Below are 18956 nucleotides of genomic sequence, written 5' to 3'. Positions count from 1 at the left end.
GTGGCAAATAGCATTTCTCTTCTTCCCACTGTCGCTCGCTGGGTAACTCTTTTTGACATTTTCATGTCCAAATTAATCCCCAAATCACAACAAGCAGTACAATAGCAGCAAACTGCAGAGGCTTGTGGGCTGAGACAAAACTAATGCCTCTGGTTGGTTCAGGTGGCTTTTTGCTGCCCCACAAACTGAGAATTATAAGAAATACTTAGGTTTCCCAAGATTTTTAGGTTTAGAATCATAGGCAAAGAAGGGTGGGCTACAATGCCATCCCTAGATTGCTGTCATTTTCTGTCTTGGACGACGGAAACCTGATTTGGAGGGGCCATGAGAGAACATTGAGTGATTCACAAAATGACCAAGCAACTGACAATTATGGAAATGTATGACCAGATCCTAAGAGGGATAGTGAAGCGTGTTTTATTATTTTGGAGCTCACAAGCTAATCACAATTCAAGTTCCTGTAATAAAGCAGAATTTACCTGGTGAACACGTCTTCCTGACCTGTGAGTATAATTTAGATGACCACTTTTATCTGAAGAGTCCGATTGCCATATAAGTTTCAGTAGTGAGAGTGGAACACCCGTGAGTAGTTTCTGTGTATAATTGTTTCAGCAGAGTGGGTGTGACAGCCCCCTCCCCAGCTCATTTACCCATCTTTAGGATCACAGTCACTGGAGTGATTTTTAGATCAGTGGTCTAATGCAGGGTTCCTAAACCTCAGCACTACTGACATTTGGGGCTGGATGAATCTCTGTGCTGGGTGCTGCCCTGGGCAATGTAGGGTCTTGAGTAGCATCCACCCACTGCATGCCAGGAGCACCCCGTTTCCCAAATTGCCACAACCTAAAAAGTCTCCAGACATTGCCAAGTGTCCCTTGGGGACAAAATTGTGCCCAGATGAGAATTACATTAATCCTATTTTAAAAGCTGCATTCCAGAGTGGTCCTTTAGGTTTTCCTTTCTGCTCTTTTCATTGTGCGCATTTAAGCTCTTAGCGGCAGCTCTGCTGTGGCAGCCTTTGCCATTTAATCCCTCTGCATGTGTTTCTTCTTCTTTTTTATTCAGTGGGTTTGGCGGGCACAGAGTTTCAAATATGGATCAGACGGTTTCCATGCCAATAACTTTAATCCGTTTTCAGTAAAGAAAGGGTATGGGCAGGAGAAGGGAAAAGGATGATTTGGATCAACCCTGCCTCGCAAGGGGAATTATCCAACTGTTCAAGCCCACATCCGTGGAATCTTCGTCTGCCAAGGTGATGTCATGATGATGTGGCCAAACCCTGTCCTGCCTGTGCTGGGAGGTCACAGGTCAGCGTTGACAGCCACTGTTCCATTTCAGGAAGAATCGACTGTGAAAAGCCATGCTGGAAGATTGATGACGGTTTGAAATGCCATCCCTAGTGGGGTGGGAGATAGCATTTCTGGGTCACCGATTAAACCTAAGAGATTGTTGCTGAAAGCTTAACTTTATTGAAGTGAGCTCCACATTTACAAAAATCTATAGAATGATAATGTTTCTCTAACGATGTTCTCTTGTGGATGTTATTTACCAAGGGGGATTGTGCTTCATGTTTTTAAGCATAAGCTATTGATTTATACATTAGTAAATTACTTCAAGGAATATGTCAGTGTTTGTCTAGATGTCAACAAATATAAGTTTTTCAGTAGTTCCAAAGCCACCTTATTGGCCCTCTTCTGAGCTCGTTTTAGATTCATGTTTGGTGTCCTATACAAGAGGTCAACAAAATTTTTTCCGGTAGGGGCCAGATAGTAAAAAGTTTAGGCTTCATGGTGCATACATAGTTTGTCAGAGCTATGCAAATTTGCTGTTATAGGATAAGGTCAGCGGTAAATAATATGAAAGGAAAGGGGTATGGCTGTCTACCGATAAATCTTTCTTTATGCACATGGAAATTTGAATTAGATGTTCTTTTTATAAAGGCAGTTTTATTCACACACCACACAATCTATCCAATGTGTAGACATATATTTTCAATGTGTCAAATTGTTCATCTTTTCACTTTAGTCCAACCATTTAAACATATAAACTTAGCGGATCATACAAAAAACAAATGATGGAATGGGTGTGTCCTGTGCACCGCACGCAGGAAATATTTACTGAATGCTTGCTGTGTTTGAACACACGCGCTCTCCTCCTTCCCCTCATGATCCTTACACCTGGGAAGAGCATGCATATCAAGAGGAGAAAGCAAGAAATAAGTATATAAAGGCAAAGTGTGATAAATGCTATCAAGGGCAAAAAACAGGTGCTATGATAGTCAGCCATGGGGAAGGCTGCCTTCTATTAGGTAGTCATGGAGGGCTTCCCTGAGGTGGTGACTTAGAAACTGGTAACTGCTGATGGCTGTGAGTTTCACACAGTGGAGGGCAGGCAGTACAAGAAGAGGACCCCTCTAGTCCAGAAAGAGCTCATTTTATTTAAGCATGTCAGGCTCTATCCATTCAGTACATGACCATTCACCGTTTGCTTGAATTCCCAGCGTGAAGCTGATGTGCTCACCCCTGCTGAGTGCTCTCACATCACCACTGTATCTGCACATGGTGACCTCAATGACATGAGATCGTCTGGAGGACGGCTGCTCAAGGATTGTCGTAAATCGTTATCAGGGTAAGTATCACTCTTTACAATGTCATTGCCGATTTGCAAAATGCATATCTCACCCACCTATATTGTCTAAATCATGGTGTTCCAGAGCATTCCCAGATTGCAGGAATAGAGTGTACACGGAGGTATCCCAACTGTCCGTTTTGTTGAGAAGGCAAGTTTTGTTTGAAGGCATGAAAAACTGTACAGGCCAAAGGGTAGCAGTGGGTGCTGTCTAGTAAACCAAAGTATGTGGCAGGAGGTGTGGGAGGTCTTGAGGCTCATGGGGATGGTGATTTTCTAATTGAGTTGATGCAGACCCAGCATCTGTGGCACCTCTAGTTTATCCAGCAAGTCTACAAACCCAGAAGGCTCCTGGTAGGCCTGTTGACCAAGAGGCTCTCTCCTGGCACCAACAGCACTTTCTGCTGGTGAGAGGCGTGTGTGCATGTGTCATTGGGACAGGCTGAGGGAGACGTGTTTTGAAAAGGACTGCAGGTGAAAATCCCTATTAGACCCCTTCTCTCGATGCAATCCGCATCCTCATGTAACTGTGCATTTAGAACTCAGGCTAGGCAATGTGCAGCCACCCAGGGCATCAGGGCTGTCCCTCACAAGCATCAGGGTGGAGAAAGGGGCTGGGAAATCCTTACACAGGAAATGCACAGCTCAAATTCATACAAAGACCCTCTCAAAGATTGGGCCATGTTGTGGAGTCAGAGAATTGCAGGTCCCCACAGGAAGCTGGCTACCCTCTCCCCTCGGTTTCCTCCCCCATGAATGCTTCATAGGGTGGTTGGGAAGAAGGGATGTCATGGGATAATACATGATGAAGCCCTGTAAAAAACTGCCAGCCAAAGTGAGGGGAACTGAAATGAGGGCTGCAGGGTGATTTAGTGATTTTCAAAGGGCAGCTTTGGACAACTGGGGCGGTTTTCCACTGGGCATGTGGCACTGTATGGAGGCGTGGTTGGTTGTGGCAGCTGGAGGTGTCCCTGCATCTCCGTGGTACAGATGAGGGTTCTGCTGAAACTTTCTGCAGCACCCACGACTGCCCGGCAGAAAGCAATTATCCAGCCCCTAATATCAGTAGTCCCACATTGAGAAACCCTGCTCTAGGAAACAAGAAACTTTCACTTAAAATTTCTCTTTCTTCTGAGAGTCATCAACTGTCCTTTACTTTGAAGGATCTTAGACTAAGAATTAAAGACAGCAAAAAGACAATGACCCTTTAGGATTTTTTTTTCCCTGTGGAGGATTCTTGTACTAGAGGGAACATCGTGGAGGCTTAAAGCCTGGCGTGAGTTCATTCTTAGCACTGAGCAGCTTAACTTATTCAGTTTCTATTGTGGTTTCTGTACTTCGTTCTTTAAAAGGAATGGGCTTCCTTTTCTCTGTTTCAGAAACAAACTTTCCAGGGCGGGGGGTGGGGGAGGTTTAAGGAATAATTTATTTCCTAATGTCATTGAAAATGCAGGAGCCTGCTTTGATTTCTGACCTAGCTTTCAAAGCCTTAAGCGCGTCCTAAGCAGGGTTTTATTTTTACTTCTCTGGAAAATGTTTTGCCAGGAAATGCTTAGAGTACCGTTTGTTTTGTTTTTCTCCTGTTGCTTTAGTCCAGAGGGGAGATTGACATTCTTTAGACCCAGCTAGAAAACCCCAGAAAAAAATTGACTGGCTCAGTAGCTAATTAAAAGTATGAGGCTAGAAAGACTAATGATTAATTCATGATAAACTAATAGAACGTTCATTATCCTTTCTTAATGTTCTGATGGAAAGTGGGAGCCATTCAGAGTGGACTAAAATGTCTGTTCCTAAATACCTAATAACAATATCCATTATTTTTTTACCAACATAAAGCCATCCTCACATGGTATTTAATGTGTTCCACAATTCAGAATTCAGGGTTCTTGAGTAGAAAATATGAAAAGTGGTTGAAAACTTTGGAGATAATCAAGAAGATAGTTTTATCTTGTCTCTGTTTTTTCTAATTTCTTCCTGGAATAAAAAAAGATTTGGTGACTTTAAAATATAGTTTTCCTATGCAAAAACAATGAGACTTTCCTTTTCATGAGATCGCATTTGATTTAGAGAGCCGCCGTTAGTCTCTTGGCTTGTTCTGCCTAATGTATAATAAGATAGTCAGTGTTTTGTTCTGTTCTGTTTTTTCTTTCAATCTTTTGATGGTGATAAAAAGGTTTTCCAAGTGGACTGTAAATTTTTAATGAGGATATTTTACTGCAGCAAATAAATACCCCTGGTAATAAGTCCATTTTTGAGTCAAGATGTTAATCCCAGCCCAAAGAGTTAGGTTACCATGTTGTTTGTCTCAGAAGTAGGAAGGCAAGAAGGTGAATTAAGAAGTAAGTTGTGGGGGAAATGGAACACTCTGGAACTTATATCCTCAACCAAGTGATCACCGGTAGTAGATGTCCTGTTGTCGTGGACCTGTTGTCATGGGTATCCCCACAAGGGGCGATAGGTAATGCACAGTAATACCGCTACTGCCAAAAAATGTCAACCTGAAAATTATCCCAAGGATGCAGTCAGACCAATCCAGAACATTCTATAAGATGCTGACTTAGCTCTTTTGAAAAATCAGTGTCTTGATAATCAAAGAAAGGTCAAGATTATTGAAAAAAAAAAAAGATCTAGGAGGCAATACCTGACCCTCAACTGGATCCTGGATTAGAAAAAAGAACCTGTTGGTACCATTATTTGTTGACTTTACATGAGGTAAATTTACCAAATTAATGTTAGTCTTTACAGTTGTGATAATGGTATTGTAGTTACATAGGGAAAATGCCCTTAATTTAGGAAATATGTGATAAAAGTATTTACGGGATGAGGTGCCCTCATCGATAAACCCTTACGATAGGCATATACAGCATTCCTTCCTCTTTCTTCGTGTTTGCATTTGGAAAAAGTGATGTACAAAACTCTCCTGGTTCCCTAGGGCTGCCCTAAGGAAGTACCACAAACTGGGTGGCTTAAAAGAGCAAAAATGTATTGTCTACGAGTGCTGGAGGCCAGAGGCACAGAGCAAGGGGTCGCAGGGCTGGGCTTCCTCTGAAACCTGTAGCAGAGGACCCTTCCTCACCTCTTCCCACCTTCTGGTGGTGGGGGCCAACCCTTGACGATCCATTGCATGTAACCCAGAAGTTACGATTGTGGGGATGCTTATGATTACTGAATCATCATGTAACTATTCTTTTTACTTTCTGGTATGTTAAAGTAGACAGATGGAAACACTTGGAATCTCTGAACTGTAATCCAACTGCTTGATCACTGATGATGATTGTATGGCCTTTAACTTGTGCCCTTGTGATTGGAAAAATGCAAAAACATTGACTCCTCCATTGTACCCCATTTTATCTGTTTTTCTGAGTTTGAAGTCTTCTGATCACTAAAGACAGCCCCTGATGTTTATTAATGAAGAACTTTGGGTCAGCCGAGAACGAACCCACCCCAAATCCCAAGTTATCTTTTTCTTTTTTTCCTTTGTATTTACTTTTTTATTGATATATATTCACATACCATGTAATCATCCAAAGTCTTACAATCAGTGGTTCATAATATTATCATATAGTTGTGCATTTGTTGTTGCAATATGGACTCCAAAGTTATCTTGGTAACCAAAATTGAATCTAACCAAAATGGGCCCGTCTGATATGCACAGTAGTTTAAATTCTAACCTATAAGTCACCTTACCTCATTACAATACTAAAAATCACACCTATCATCGTATGAATTCCACCATCATCTTCCACATGTTCTGTGACTAAGCATGCGATCAATCTGTGCATGCTTAATAATTTGATCACTTCTGATTGCATCATCTGGGGCCACTGTGCTCATTATACTAAAACCTTCCCATCTTTTGATACTATAAAGCTAAAAGAATTACTGCAGTTCAGGTAGACAGATTTTTAGATTGAGAGGCCCTCTGATGTCCTGCTTTGCTCTTAGCAATAAACGCTCTCCCTTTGAAACCCCTGTGTCTCAGGAATTGGTCATCTGGGTGCATCAGGCAGAGAACCCACCACCTTTTTCCAGTAGCAGCTGCAGAATTTCAATCTCTGCCTTGGCACATGGCCTTTTCTCTCTCTCCCTCTCTCTGTCTTTCTTATAGGTACTATTGGTTTAGGGGCTTGCCCTTCTCCAGTCTCATCTAAACTAATGACATTGGTATTGACTCTATGTCCAAATAAAGTCCCATTTACAGGTGCTGGGGTTTAGGTTGTAAACGTGTCTTTTGGGGGCACACAGTTCAACCTGTAACAATATTTATAAAAGTTTCATAGATGAGTCGGTACATCTATGTGTGTGCACATAGTCATACAAAGAGAGCGAGAAATGGAAGGAAGGAAGGAAGGGAGAAAGAAAATGAGGCAAAATGTAAACAGTTTGTGACTCTAATGAAGGAACCCACATATGTTCACTTTTTATTCTTTCAACTATTTTTTTAAGTTTGAAAATGTTCAAAATAGAAGTTTTGGTGAAAAATGATACATAGGAAGTTAATCTTGCTTTCCCCTGTTGATTTTTATTTTTTAAGTATTCCAGAACCAATTCATAAGTGCATGTATCATTTATCTGAATCAGGAGAGCTGCTTTCTGTATGATACACAAGGGACCCCAATCTTGATGGTTTATCATATCACGTACAACATCCTGTCGCCCCTAAGTTGATGGCACCCTGCTTTTGTGTTGTGTGCTATTTATTAAGTAGTGGCAGAGCTCCTTATCTTCCTTTTTCCAGTAGCTTGCTTCTGTGGTGTCCTCCATGGTAAATTCATGCCAAGAGCTGTGCTCAGAACCTCCTTTGCTGATTTTTGTGGTGCCTGTCAAACCTCCCCCACACTTTCCACTTGGCTTGGAAAATGGAAAAGATGGGACAGGGTCACATGACACCCTGATCAATAATACAATGAGGAGGGCTGTTTGAATCTGGAGATTTATGTAGTGGTGCTCTAGTTTCTGAAGTCTCATAACTGTGTGTGTCTCCTCATGGTTTGCCCAAGCAGGATCAATCAGGTGCTGCAGGTTTGTGGGTATTTCTGTAGCAAGACCAAAGAAGTCCACCTAGCTCCTTCTCAACAAGAACATGCCTTGCTTGGGACTTTACAACGATGATTTTGCCCTCCATTTTAAAAATAGGATGAAGAAATTCTTTAGAGTTGTCATATTCTATTTATAAGGAACATCTTCAGACCCCCTCCAGGCAAGACATAGTGTGCAGTCTTTATTTCCATTTTGGAGTAAGCCTCGGCAATGTGAGATTTCACCTGCAATGCTTGACAGACTGTCCTTCTGGACCCTGAAAACTTTTCAGGCTGGCATTGGGAATATGTCCTCAGGCTTGGAATGTCGGTTATGGAGTTATCTCCCACTTGTAACAGAGCAACACGGATTTTCGTGTACATCTGACTTCCTCATGTGACTGAAACGTAAGACGTGGTGGTCTTGTGACTAAAAAAGTGAAAAATACTCATTCTTCTCCTTGTTCCTTCTTACAACTGAGGCCAATACTGATGCTCAAAAAAGTTAAATTATTTACTTGGGGATCCAGAGGTAAAGACGAAATGGGGTCTACTGATGTCCTCGACTAAGTTTTATACACAGTCTCTTCAGGCGCCTTTAGCATTGAGCCATCGCGATTCAGAACAACAAAGCAGACACATAAATTGTCTTGGAAGGAATTAACTTTGATATTCAAAGACCTCTTGTGCAGAAAGCTTTGAGGCCCCCTTGCATTTACTTCATCAGCTGTTGCTCACCTCTGCCCATGTGTATGAAGCTGTACAAGAACACACTAAGCTCAGCAGCTTCTGTCCCCCACATGTCTCTTGATGGCCTCTCTGCATCTCCCAAGGCCTCTATCTTTGCATCTCCCAAGGACTCTATCCTAGCCCCAGTGTCCAGTGGGACCTCCTTAAAACCCAAACCTAATCCTTCCAAGGGACGTGCTGGAACCTTTCAGTGACTCCCTACTAGAAGGAGAATGAAATTCTCAACCAGATGTGGGAAACTCTTCTTTGTCCACATATACCTTCCTCACCCCCAAGTCTTCCTTGCTCTAGGAAGCCTCTTACCTGCCCTGTCCCTCCACACAAGCTACATTACTAAAATCTCTCTGAGCAGGCGTGCTGTCAGGTCTCTGTCAACAGCCTTTCGTCCTCGCAGCCAGATAACCCTCCTCCTTGCCCCAGGCACACTCTTGTCTTCCCTCCCAGCTACACATTTGGGCAACTGCTAGCTGGATGGACCAGTTTTGATAATTACCATGATATTCAAGAACCCATTGCAAGCTCTGGGAGGGCACAAGAGCAGTCGGTGCACTGCCTTCTCCCCACACCACCAAATGGGCTTAGCAGATACTTGGTGACTCGTTCTTGAGGACGTGAATGAAAAAATGAAAGGTTCACAGCCTCGTGTTCGTGTTGATATTGGATTGTATTTGTTGGATTTCAACCACACTAGAAGGTAATGTGCCAAAAAAAAAAAAGAAGCCTGTTTTCTCCTATGATTTGATATAAAGAATGGTATTTAATGACTATCGCCAATAAATCTACCCAAGATTCCTTTAGGGGAAGTAAAATCATCTGATTCCTGGCAGAAGGAAGTACTTTTTCTTTTATTTACAGACAGAAACTCAGCTCATAAATAAAGATACTTGCCTTTTCTGCCATGTTCCACCATGTATTCTTCGCATGTCTTGCTGACGGTGATTTTAAGTATACCAGTTCCTTAATATATACTGCATGCAAGGTGTTTTCAGTTTCTGATGATTTTTCATATTTAGTTCTCCATTTTAGGGAATGAATTCTGGGGATAGATAGGATGTTATACAGTTTTCAAATATAAAGTATGATATTATTTTAAGTCAATCAAGAAATAATCTAAACTGTAAATTCAAATTATTCAGCATGCTTCAATATAAAATATTGGAAGAGAGAAATAACATTTCTGTAATTAGATTGATTTTATAATTTAGAGGTACAGCCTTCTAATTTTCAAATAATAATCAATCAATAATGAGTGGTTAGTATATCTCCGTTTTTATTAAAATTAACTAAAATTTGATTAAATGAAGGGAACTTGTTTAATATATTATAAAACTTCAAAATTTAAAACTTAAGTTCTTTCTTTGAATTCTAAATTTTTGTCTTTGTAATTTACTTTCTGTATTTTGCCTTAGATTTTTCTTCCTTTTTTCCCCAGAGACTGAGGGGAGTTACTGTGTATATTTAATTGTGTAATATTTTACTTGCTATAAATAGGGGACCAGTTGACTTTAGTTTCAGGATTCTGATATTTGGGTGGGGGTTGCAGCTATTAAAACTAAGGAATTGATCAAGTGCACAGTTAATCTATACTTACAGTAATGGTTCAGATGCTGTTTTCTTGCTTAGCTAAATATTTGCTTTTTGAAATTAAGCATCAGACCACTATTCTCAGAACAAACCTCTGACTACAGAATTTATCTTCAAAGGATATTTCTCTTTGCTAGAAATAGGAAATTGCATAATAGCTTCCCTAGGCTTTGCACACCTGACCATACAAATGCCAAAGATAAATGTGTTGAGCATGTGCAATAATAATGAATACCATAATGAAACTCAAAGTAATTTTTGATTTCTCATTGAGCAATCACATATTTGAAGCATTGCAGAGCTTTATGAACTTAACAATATTTTTTATGGGTAATACTGTCCTTTAATATCAAATACAATTCTGAGTTATCTTCATTAGGAAAGTAAAGAACTGGTATGGTCTTCAATCCCTAGTTTTCTTCAACACTTGCAAATATATTTAAGTAATATTTCTGTTTTTATTCTTTCATCATATTGGAAAGCATTCAATAGCTATGATATTTTATTAAAATTTTATATCAGATTTCAGGAAATTTTGAACGTCCACACTACCTCTAAACTCTCAAATCTCAAGTCATATTGCAATGTCAGTGATGTAAAGAAATATTTTCGCTGACATAATAAGAACCAATTCTGCACATTGTCATCTCAAGAGACTACACTAGTGACTAGGATTAGTGCGTTTCCTGCAGAGAAAGGAATGCGTTCGAGCTCTTTCTCCTGTTCCGTCTGGACACTTGTTGAGCCAAGCATGGAAAAGATGGGGACAGGAAGGGGGAGGATAAGCTCCTGTTTTTCTGTCTAGTCAGTAATAGAAATGAGTCCTGAAAGAACAAAAGTGTGCACCCTAGTGCCAGGGATAACATGTTTATCCTCCCACCTGAGCAGATCTTGTGGCTCCATCAGGCACGCTGTACCCCAGCACTGCATCTCTTACTCTTTCTCTTTTTCCCCTCCCCTTGTCCCCTTTGTCCATGGGTCATGATGAAAGCTTGCTGTCCACATGCACTTCATTTGGCCACCCATTGATGTTCTTTTCCAATTCCATGAAGACTCCTTTATTTGTATGTGTCTAGCCAGCCTCATCTGTACTCACGCAGTTTTCATGTTGAGAAGTTCTCAAGCAGGCCTGTTTGTAGTTGATTGCTTACCTCAATGACAAAGAATATCCCCAACATACATTGGTCATATTGTTTGTTATTTCTATTACTGGAATACTTCCAAGTATCGATTTCATTTTAAAAAGTTGTATACATATATATGTATATACAAGTGGGCATGTGTGTGTGTGTGTGTGTATAGCTTCCATAACTGACATTCCCAGGTAAATAAAGGTGCAAGTGCTAACCAATATGTTAACATGAAGAGAAAGGAATAGAGGAAAAGATGAAACTATTTTGTAAATGAAAACTAAATTACAAGGAGCATGAGGGAAGAACTTACAATGAAAAGCAAAGAAAGGGCCACAGAAAATAGAAGGCATGGAAACTACAACAGCAAAACGAAAACAAAACAAAAACACAAAACCGATGTTGCATTTTTTTTCCTCAGCCTCTCCTCTCTCTTTCTTATGTTCTCCTCTTTCTCTTTCTTAGCCTCTCCTCCCTCTCTCTGTCTGTTTCTCTCTCTCACACACACATATCAACACACATGCACACACAGATTTCTTCTTTGGCTCCAGTTGAAGTCAAATGAAACATGATGATAACTAAGAAGGGTCAGGAAGCTCTTCACCTTATGGAAAGGATGTCTCTTTAACCATCCTTGAGATAGGCGTTTTATCCCATCTTGGGTTTTGTGGACATATGGGAAGGATGTTCGTCTCACCCATTCTACTCTTCTCAGTAATGACCCACCCAACCCAATAGTCGCTCATCCTTTTCATTAGACACTTTTATGGTAGTTTACTTTTTTCTTTTCTAACTTTCCCCCCCTAGCCTGATATGGGGGATAAAAAGGGCAATGATAAAGAAATCTGGCCTGGTGACTGTTGGCAGTCCCTGAGGCAGGCTAGGTGTCAGCTTTCGAGGGCGTGTGTGCAGCCGCATTCATAAATGCTGTACTATTATAATCATCTTCCACGAAGAAGAAAAACTCTAAAGACTAGAAATCTTTTTTAATTCAAGTCTCTGCAACAAGTATTTATTAAGCTGTACCATGTCCTTTTTCTAAAAGCCTTTATTAGACTTTAAAAGATTTCCCTAAAAAGGAAACCTTATTTTTTTCCTGATGATGTGACAAGGGCCAGCTGCACAGGATATGACAGAACATCATCATTTAAAAATCAGAGCTCATCAAACTGAAGTTCTCTAAATTAGGGTCTCTTCAGGCCAGCTATGAGGCAAGGCCCACTTTCTTTTTTATTCCCATTAGTGTAAATTGTCAGGTTGGAGTAGTTTTGTAAATTCAACTATGACAGCCTTCATCAGGAGAAATACAATCTGATTAAATTGTATTCATCAGGTTCTTTTCTCTGATTATAAAAATAAGCAAAACATTTGAAAAATACAAGACTATATAAAGAGTCATATAAAAGTGCTTCCCCTAGAGATAATCACAAATAAGTTGTCTCATCTTCCTTTGTAGTCACATATATGCCTGTCTAAACACATATATAAACATAAAATACATACATAAAGAAAGAGGAATAGAATTTTTTAAATTTGTAATCATGCTGCCTCCAAGTAGGTTGAAATCTGACTTTATCGCTTATGAAATGCTCCAACATGACAAGATACTCTTCAAAAATCAGTCATTTTAAGGGCTGCACAACATTCCATTGTGTAATTTATTTACCTTTCCCCAATTCTCATGGCTTTACACTTTTCTAATGAACATTGCTAGTAGCTACCATTTAATATAAGAGTTGGGTGTGTGTGTGTGTGTATATCTGAATATTTCCATAGGATAAATTCTTAGACGTGGGGACATAGAGTCAGAGTGAGAAAAGGTTCAGGCACCAGATATCTGTTGTCAAATTGTCCTCCCTACAGGCTGGCCCATTTGCATCCCCACAACTGGTGGATAAATATCCCCTTTCATCTTGTCTTTTCCAAGAATGTCAGCATGTCGTAATATTTGCTACCTTGATAAACCAGGAACTACCTTTTCCTTTTGTTTTAATTCCACTTGATCTCCTATAAGATTGAACATTTTGTGTTATGTTTACATTAATTTATATAATTTTTGTGTTCACCAATTTGTCTTTTGTCATGTTTTACTATTAGGATGTTGATTTCCCCCCATTCATTTATCTTACCCTCCTTCCCTTCTCTCCTCTTCCATCTTCTTATCCAAATGCTTATAATGTCCTTCCCATTCTAAAATACAGATCACAATGATATATGACTAGAAAGAAAGATGAGTTAACTTTATTTGTGATTATCTCTAGGGGGAGCAGTTTTATATGAACCTTTATACATTCCTGTATTTTCCAAATGTCCAATGATATATTGAGCTCCATTGCGGTCCCATATGTATTTTCCATGCCTGACTCTTCCAGAGGAGAGCTTGTGTTGTCTCATCTCCCAGGTGGGCTTGTGGACCAGAGCATAAGTGGTGCCCAGTCCTTATGAGAAAGAGAAGAAGAGATATAATATTTTGGACCGTTTTCCAATGAGATAGAGCCTTGGGCAAGTGTGTGATGAGGGATGGTAGGTCAGTAAAGCACAGGGAGTATCATACAGGTAACTTGATTCTGGTTCAGTCACACTGGAAAAAGGGAGGGTTTTTCCCTGCCTTAGCACCAACAGCCTGGTTTTTATAGTGAGAAACAGATAGAATGGGGCCTTAATTATTTTAATGACTAGTAATCATTTTTCACTGTTCCTTCAAGTTAAGAGTGGCATCTCCATCCTTGATTCATCTTTGGAATCTTCTTTATGTGAGTCCATCAAGTGAAAATGGCATCGATTGGGCATAAATGCTTTCTCCACAATGAATAAACAGCAGATTCCCCAAGAGCAGAGGCTCTTCCCTGAGCTACAAAGGGCAGACACTCGGTCCTTTGAATTCACACTGGTCAAGGCCAGTGAAGCTGTGGCTTGCATGGTTTGGCTGCCAGAGAACACCCAGTGAGAAAGCATTTGACTCTGGGTTTTGCAGACTTTCCTGATTGCCTTCCATCGTTCAGCGTAGCTATTGTAAGACTGAAGCCATTCTGTGTCTTGCTTTTGTGTACGTGAACCATCTACCCCTCTTCCACCCTGCCACCAACCACACCACTCACCCCCCAAGCATGTAAGATCTTGTTTTTGCCCTGAGCTTTCTACAATTATGTTCCCGTGCTTTGATGTCTACTTTCATTCGTTGTTTTGGGCACCCGATGGTCTGTTTGATGTCGAGATTCGAACCCTTCACTTCTAAAAATGTGCTCAACACTATTTCTTTGGTACTGCATCCCCCATGAACACTCTTTCTCTGAAATCTCCATTTGCTGAATGTTGGACATCCTGGGTATTAGATTTTAATTTTCATATCTTTTCTCCCCTGTTATCAATCACCTTGCCGTTTTTCTATTTTTTCTTTGAGATTTCCTCAACTGGATCGTCCCAGCATTGTGATGAATTATCTCATTTATCAGATACTGAATTCTAGAAGTTCTGTTTTGTTCTCTCAGTATGCCTTTCCCGGTCACGTCCATCGCATGCATGTACGCCTGTTCTGTGTTAGTCCTTTGGTTGTTAACGTTTGTGTCTGAGACATAGTTTCAAAGGCCTTTTGATCCATGGTGCCGGCTTACGTGCAGGAGGGAGGCTCTACTGAGCCTGCCAGCTGCTGTGCTCATTTGTAGGCCTGCGTGTTGGGTGACTGGCCGGTACCTCACTGTGTCTTGACCAAGGCCGTTTCTCATCCCCTTGACCAAGCTGCTGCTCTTGAGCCTCACCCACCGCCATGCGCCCTCCCTAATCCCAATGACCCTGTGGGACTGCAGAGGAAAGTAACTCGGCCTGTAGGAAAAAAATAATGAAAATTTCAGACCTGAATTATTCTGATTATCACCCTTGTCTTCACTTCCCTCTCCCCTCTCCCTCTCATCCTGGCCCTTACACTGCCCAGGCGCCTGAGAGGCTCCTAATTAGGTAGCTCCTTAGTTCCTACCTCCTCTCCCAGCTTAGCACAGCAAAGGAAAGCATTCTGAACCAAGGGGCCCTGATGGCAAGCTCAGTAAATCCCTCACCCGCCTCAGTGACCAGCCTCCCTCACTGTCTTCCAGAATTTTTCCTCCAACCCACAACGAGCCCTTACAAAGCTGGCTGCCCTTTGTTTTGACGGAGCTGAGTTCTACTCTTCTCTTCCCTGCTACAGCAGCCCCAGAACCGCCATCCTGTCCTGTTTCACATTGTTTGGTGCAGTGTTTTCTTTGCCCATCCAAAGGGCAGTGTTTGTTGTTTGAGGCCATCATTTTCTGCAGAGAGGAACTCCTGTCTCCCAGAGAATCACAATCTGCTATCAGAGAAAAAAACCACGCTGGACAGTGTACAAACAAGGAAGATTTCATTCAAGGCTCATGCAGTGGGGAAGGGAGATGAGGTGGCCAACAGGGTAGTTGAGACAGAGACTGAAAGGCTATTGCAATAACAGAGAGAGAGCAGAACCACGTCTGGCTTGGTGGAGAGTGTTCTCTAAGGGCCAGAGTGAGAGGCAGGTCAGAGGCAGGGAGAAGCCAAGTTGAGTCAAGCTGAGAGGAACTGAAGGCCGTCTTGGGCAGTAAGGTAAAGAAGACTGGAGGATTTCTTAACCTATGCTCATTGCAAGGGTCACAGGTTCAGATGAAATCTGACACTGCCACCCACAGCTGGAGCCCCTGACTCTGGGCCTTAGGGCACTCACCTCACTGCAGATTTTATTTGGCCTTCCAGCTGGCTTACTCAGCTCCCCATTCCAGTATCTACTTCCCAAACCCTCTGAAAACCAGTGGGCGGTCCTCATCTGCTCTTATCTTTTTTCTGTTCATCTCTGTCCTGCCAGGTTGGCATATTTGTAAATTTTAGTGGGATATAGTGGAAAAAGGAATATGGCCATCCGCCAGGTTACCGTATTTGATATCAACCCCTCTTTAGCAGATGAGAAAATAGAGACTCAGAATAGGTCAGAAATGTCCCCAGAATCACAGCTCATCGGCTAGAGCTGCCTCCTGACTTCATGGCTGTTAGTATTCACATGAAATATTCGGCTGAGCCATGCGACATTATGATATGGCAATTTGCAATGTCAGGTTGGCCTACAAAAATGGCCATTTCAAATGGCTCATGCTAATAATTTCATCAAAATTGTTGTCTGTTTTCTCAATAATTAAAGCCCTGCTTTTTCATTACAAACATAGAACGCTAAGATCCAAGGGCATTGAATAAAAGCCCATGTGAATGAAATATATTTATTTATGTTTATTTTTATAATATGAATTATGTTATTCATATTTATTCCCTGTGTGAATAAAATATGCAGCTAAAATCTAAGGCAGAGCTAATCAAAGTTACACTAAGTTTTGTGATAACTTTGTTAGATATATCATTTAGACCCAATGACTACCAGAGAAAACATTTCATCCATTTAGGTTTGACAAGCAAATGTAAGATTCTCTTCCTGTAATCCATTTTAATAGCTTTCAATCTTCATTAGAAATTATGCTGGTTTTCTCATGCAAAGCCACACATTTCCTTGAGTTGCTGATCAATTTTTCTGCATTACTTAGGGGTTACATTTTATTCAGAAAATGACAAGTAGCATGCTGGCTTTAAATCACCTTCACATGGCAGTCATGAATCCTTAACTTTGTCTTCCAGTGGTTACACATGTGCAAATGAAACAATAAGGCCACTACTGGAAAGTAATGGACTGGGAAGCCGTTGTTATGTTTTCACAATGTAGTTGAGAAGTCATTTTTCTGTATGCAGGGGAAGAAGTGAATTACAGTTTTCCATGTCAATTGAATTCATTAATATTAATTTTAAAAGTTTTAATTTTTCTAAATGATGTCATACAGAGGTCTTGTAGAAATGTTGAAGCAGCCAAACCCCAAGTTTAATCTATTGGTCGTACTAGTAAAGGTCATGATATACTAAAGATTTATTGGCATACAGAGGAAACTTTAAAGTTCTAAGAATTTTCATGTTGCTGTCCAAATTTGAGCTCTAACAGAAGAGGAATCATTATACACAAATAAACTCACAGGTTTGTTTGGTTGTATTTTCGTCACCTCGTGTGTAATGATAAGCTGGTTAAGAAACAAACAGGTACCTGAAGAATTATGTTATAATTTAAAGGGAAAGAATCGTTTGCTTGATAATTTATGCTAATCATTTCATGATAACTATAATTTAAAGGAAAAGAATTGTTTGATTGATAACTTAAGGTTCAGGTTTATACATATCATTTTAGATTATGCCACTTCCACAAATCCTAATTCATGACAAATATTCACAGAGTTGTACCTGTCCTAAGCGTGGGTTGGTGGTTGGGGACACAAACAGGTATTGTCTTGGCCTCTTGGAGTTTGTCGAACTGCAGGCCAGGCAGCTATAAAAGTGGGATGCATTATAGCCTGCCACAGGGGGTCTCAGCTGCTCACTGCCATTTCATAGTAAAACCGAGCGTTTGCTTCACAAGTCGTGTTTACAAAGGAGCAGCATTTGGACAGACTGACAGTACAATAAAAATATATATTAGGAAAAGGTGAGGATTAAGCTCTTTCTCTCCATGAAGTACTGAGATTACCATACTCTACAATTCTTTGTTTTCTTTGAAAGAATTGTTGTGCTTTCTGTTTGTGTTTTTTATTATGATAATAAAAGCAAGGCATGTTTATTATGAAAAATTGCTTCAGAAAGAGTTATGTCTCAAGAGAAACTAGGGTAAAGAATTTGCTATTTATATAGCAGATTTTATATATTGCTTTCATTTGACTTTGTGTCTTCTTGCCTTGAAAGTTGATTTAAACAGACAAGATATCCATCCAGGAGATAATCAGAATACTTTCTTATTTACATACACAGAAGCCATAATTCTCTCCTTTTGATGTAAATGATGACAAACTGTACTAAATTGTACTTCAATTGCTTTCTTGCTGACAAGTGCTATACTTTAATGAATTTGCGTGATCGAATTGTAATCAGCAATAAATTCAGGTCTTGCTATTTACGTATCTATACTATTTAAGTGGTTGGTACTGGAAATGATAGACTTTAATCTGGTTTGGTCAACATCCAAATTTCTTAATGCTTCTTTTTTGCATTAGAAATCATATCCATCTCTAACCTTAAGAAAGGAACCCTATACAACCAACTTCTCAGGTAGCTTGTTACTTTTTTCCGTGCACACCAACCCCAGTCCCCTGCCAGATCCTAGCATATGGGCGTTAACAATTGTTATCTAATTTGTTGGGTGACAATATCAGTTCTTTTTGACCTTGCTGCTTAAAGAACTTCTCTATGGATCCTATTAACTTAGTGATACATTTTCTATAATTTTCTAGAGACTTGTTCTGTTTAAACATAAGCACAAATTAACTACATGCTATAATCTTTGAATTATGCTTCAAGTGTCCTTGTCTTTTCCAATTGAGCACAGTCGAAACCTACTTTCCAGAAAGGATACTCCTTCACTTTTGTGAAGTTTTCCCTCAGGTTGGGGAGTGTGCTGGTTTGAAAGGATGTATATTCCCTAGAAAAGCCATGTTTTAATCAAAATCCCATTTTGAAAAGGCAGAATAATCCCTATTCAATATTGTATATTTGAAACTGTAATCAGATCATTTCCCTGGAGATATGACTTAATCAAGAGTGGTTGTTAAGCTGGATTAGGTAACGACATGTCTTCACCCATTTGGGCGGGTCTTGATAAGTTTCTGGAGTCGTATAAAAGAGGAAACATTTTGGAGAATGAAAGATTCAGAGAGAGCAGAGCAGAACGACATAGCCACAAGAAGCAGAGTCCACCAGCCAGTGACCTTTGGAGATGAAGAAGGAAAATGCCTCC

General features: G+C 40.3%; 1 protein-coding gene across 6 annotated transcripts in view; it reads left to right on the top strand.

Annotated features, from left to right (window-relative positions):
* STS (steroid sulfatase) overlaps window positions 1–18956 on the top strand; it is a 170442-nt gene that overhangs the window by 48032 nt on the left and 103454 nt on the right. For all 6 annotated transcript variants that reach the window (XM_077145304.1, XM_077145307.1, XM_077145306.1 and 3 more), the window contains one exon: window positions 2501–2628. In XM_077145304.1, coding sequence (XP_077001419.1) covers window positions 2576–2628 — 53 coding nt within the window. In that variant the 5' untranslated portion in view covers window positions 2501–2575. The remainder of the gene's footprint in view (window positions 1–2500; window positions 2629–18956) is intronic.

The sequence above is a fragment of the Tamandua tetradactyla genome, chromosome X (assembly GCF_023851605.1).
Source record: "Tamandua tetradactyla isolate mTamTet1 chromosome X, mTamTet1.pri, whole genome shotgun sequence".
Lineage (NCBI taxonomy): Eukaryota > Metazoa > Chordata > Mammalia > Pilosa > Myrmecophagidae > Tamandua > Tamandua tetradactyla.
This window is presented reverse-complemented; position numbering and strand designations above follow the sequence as displayed.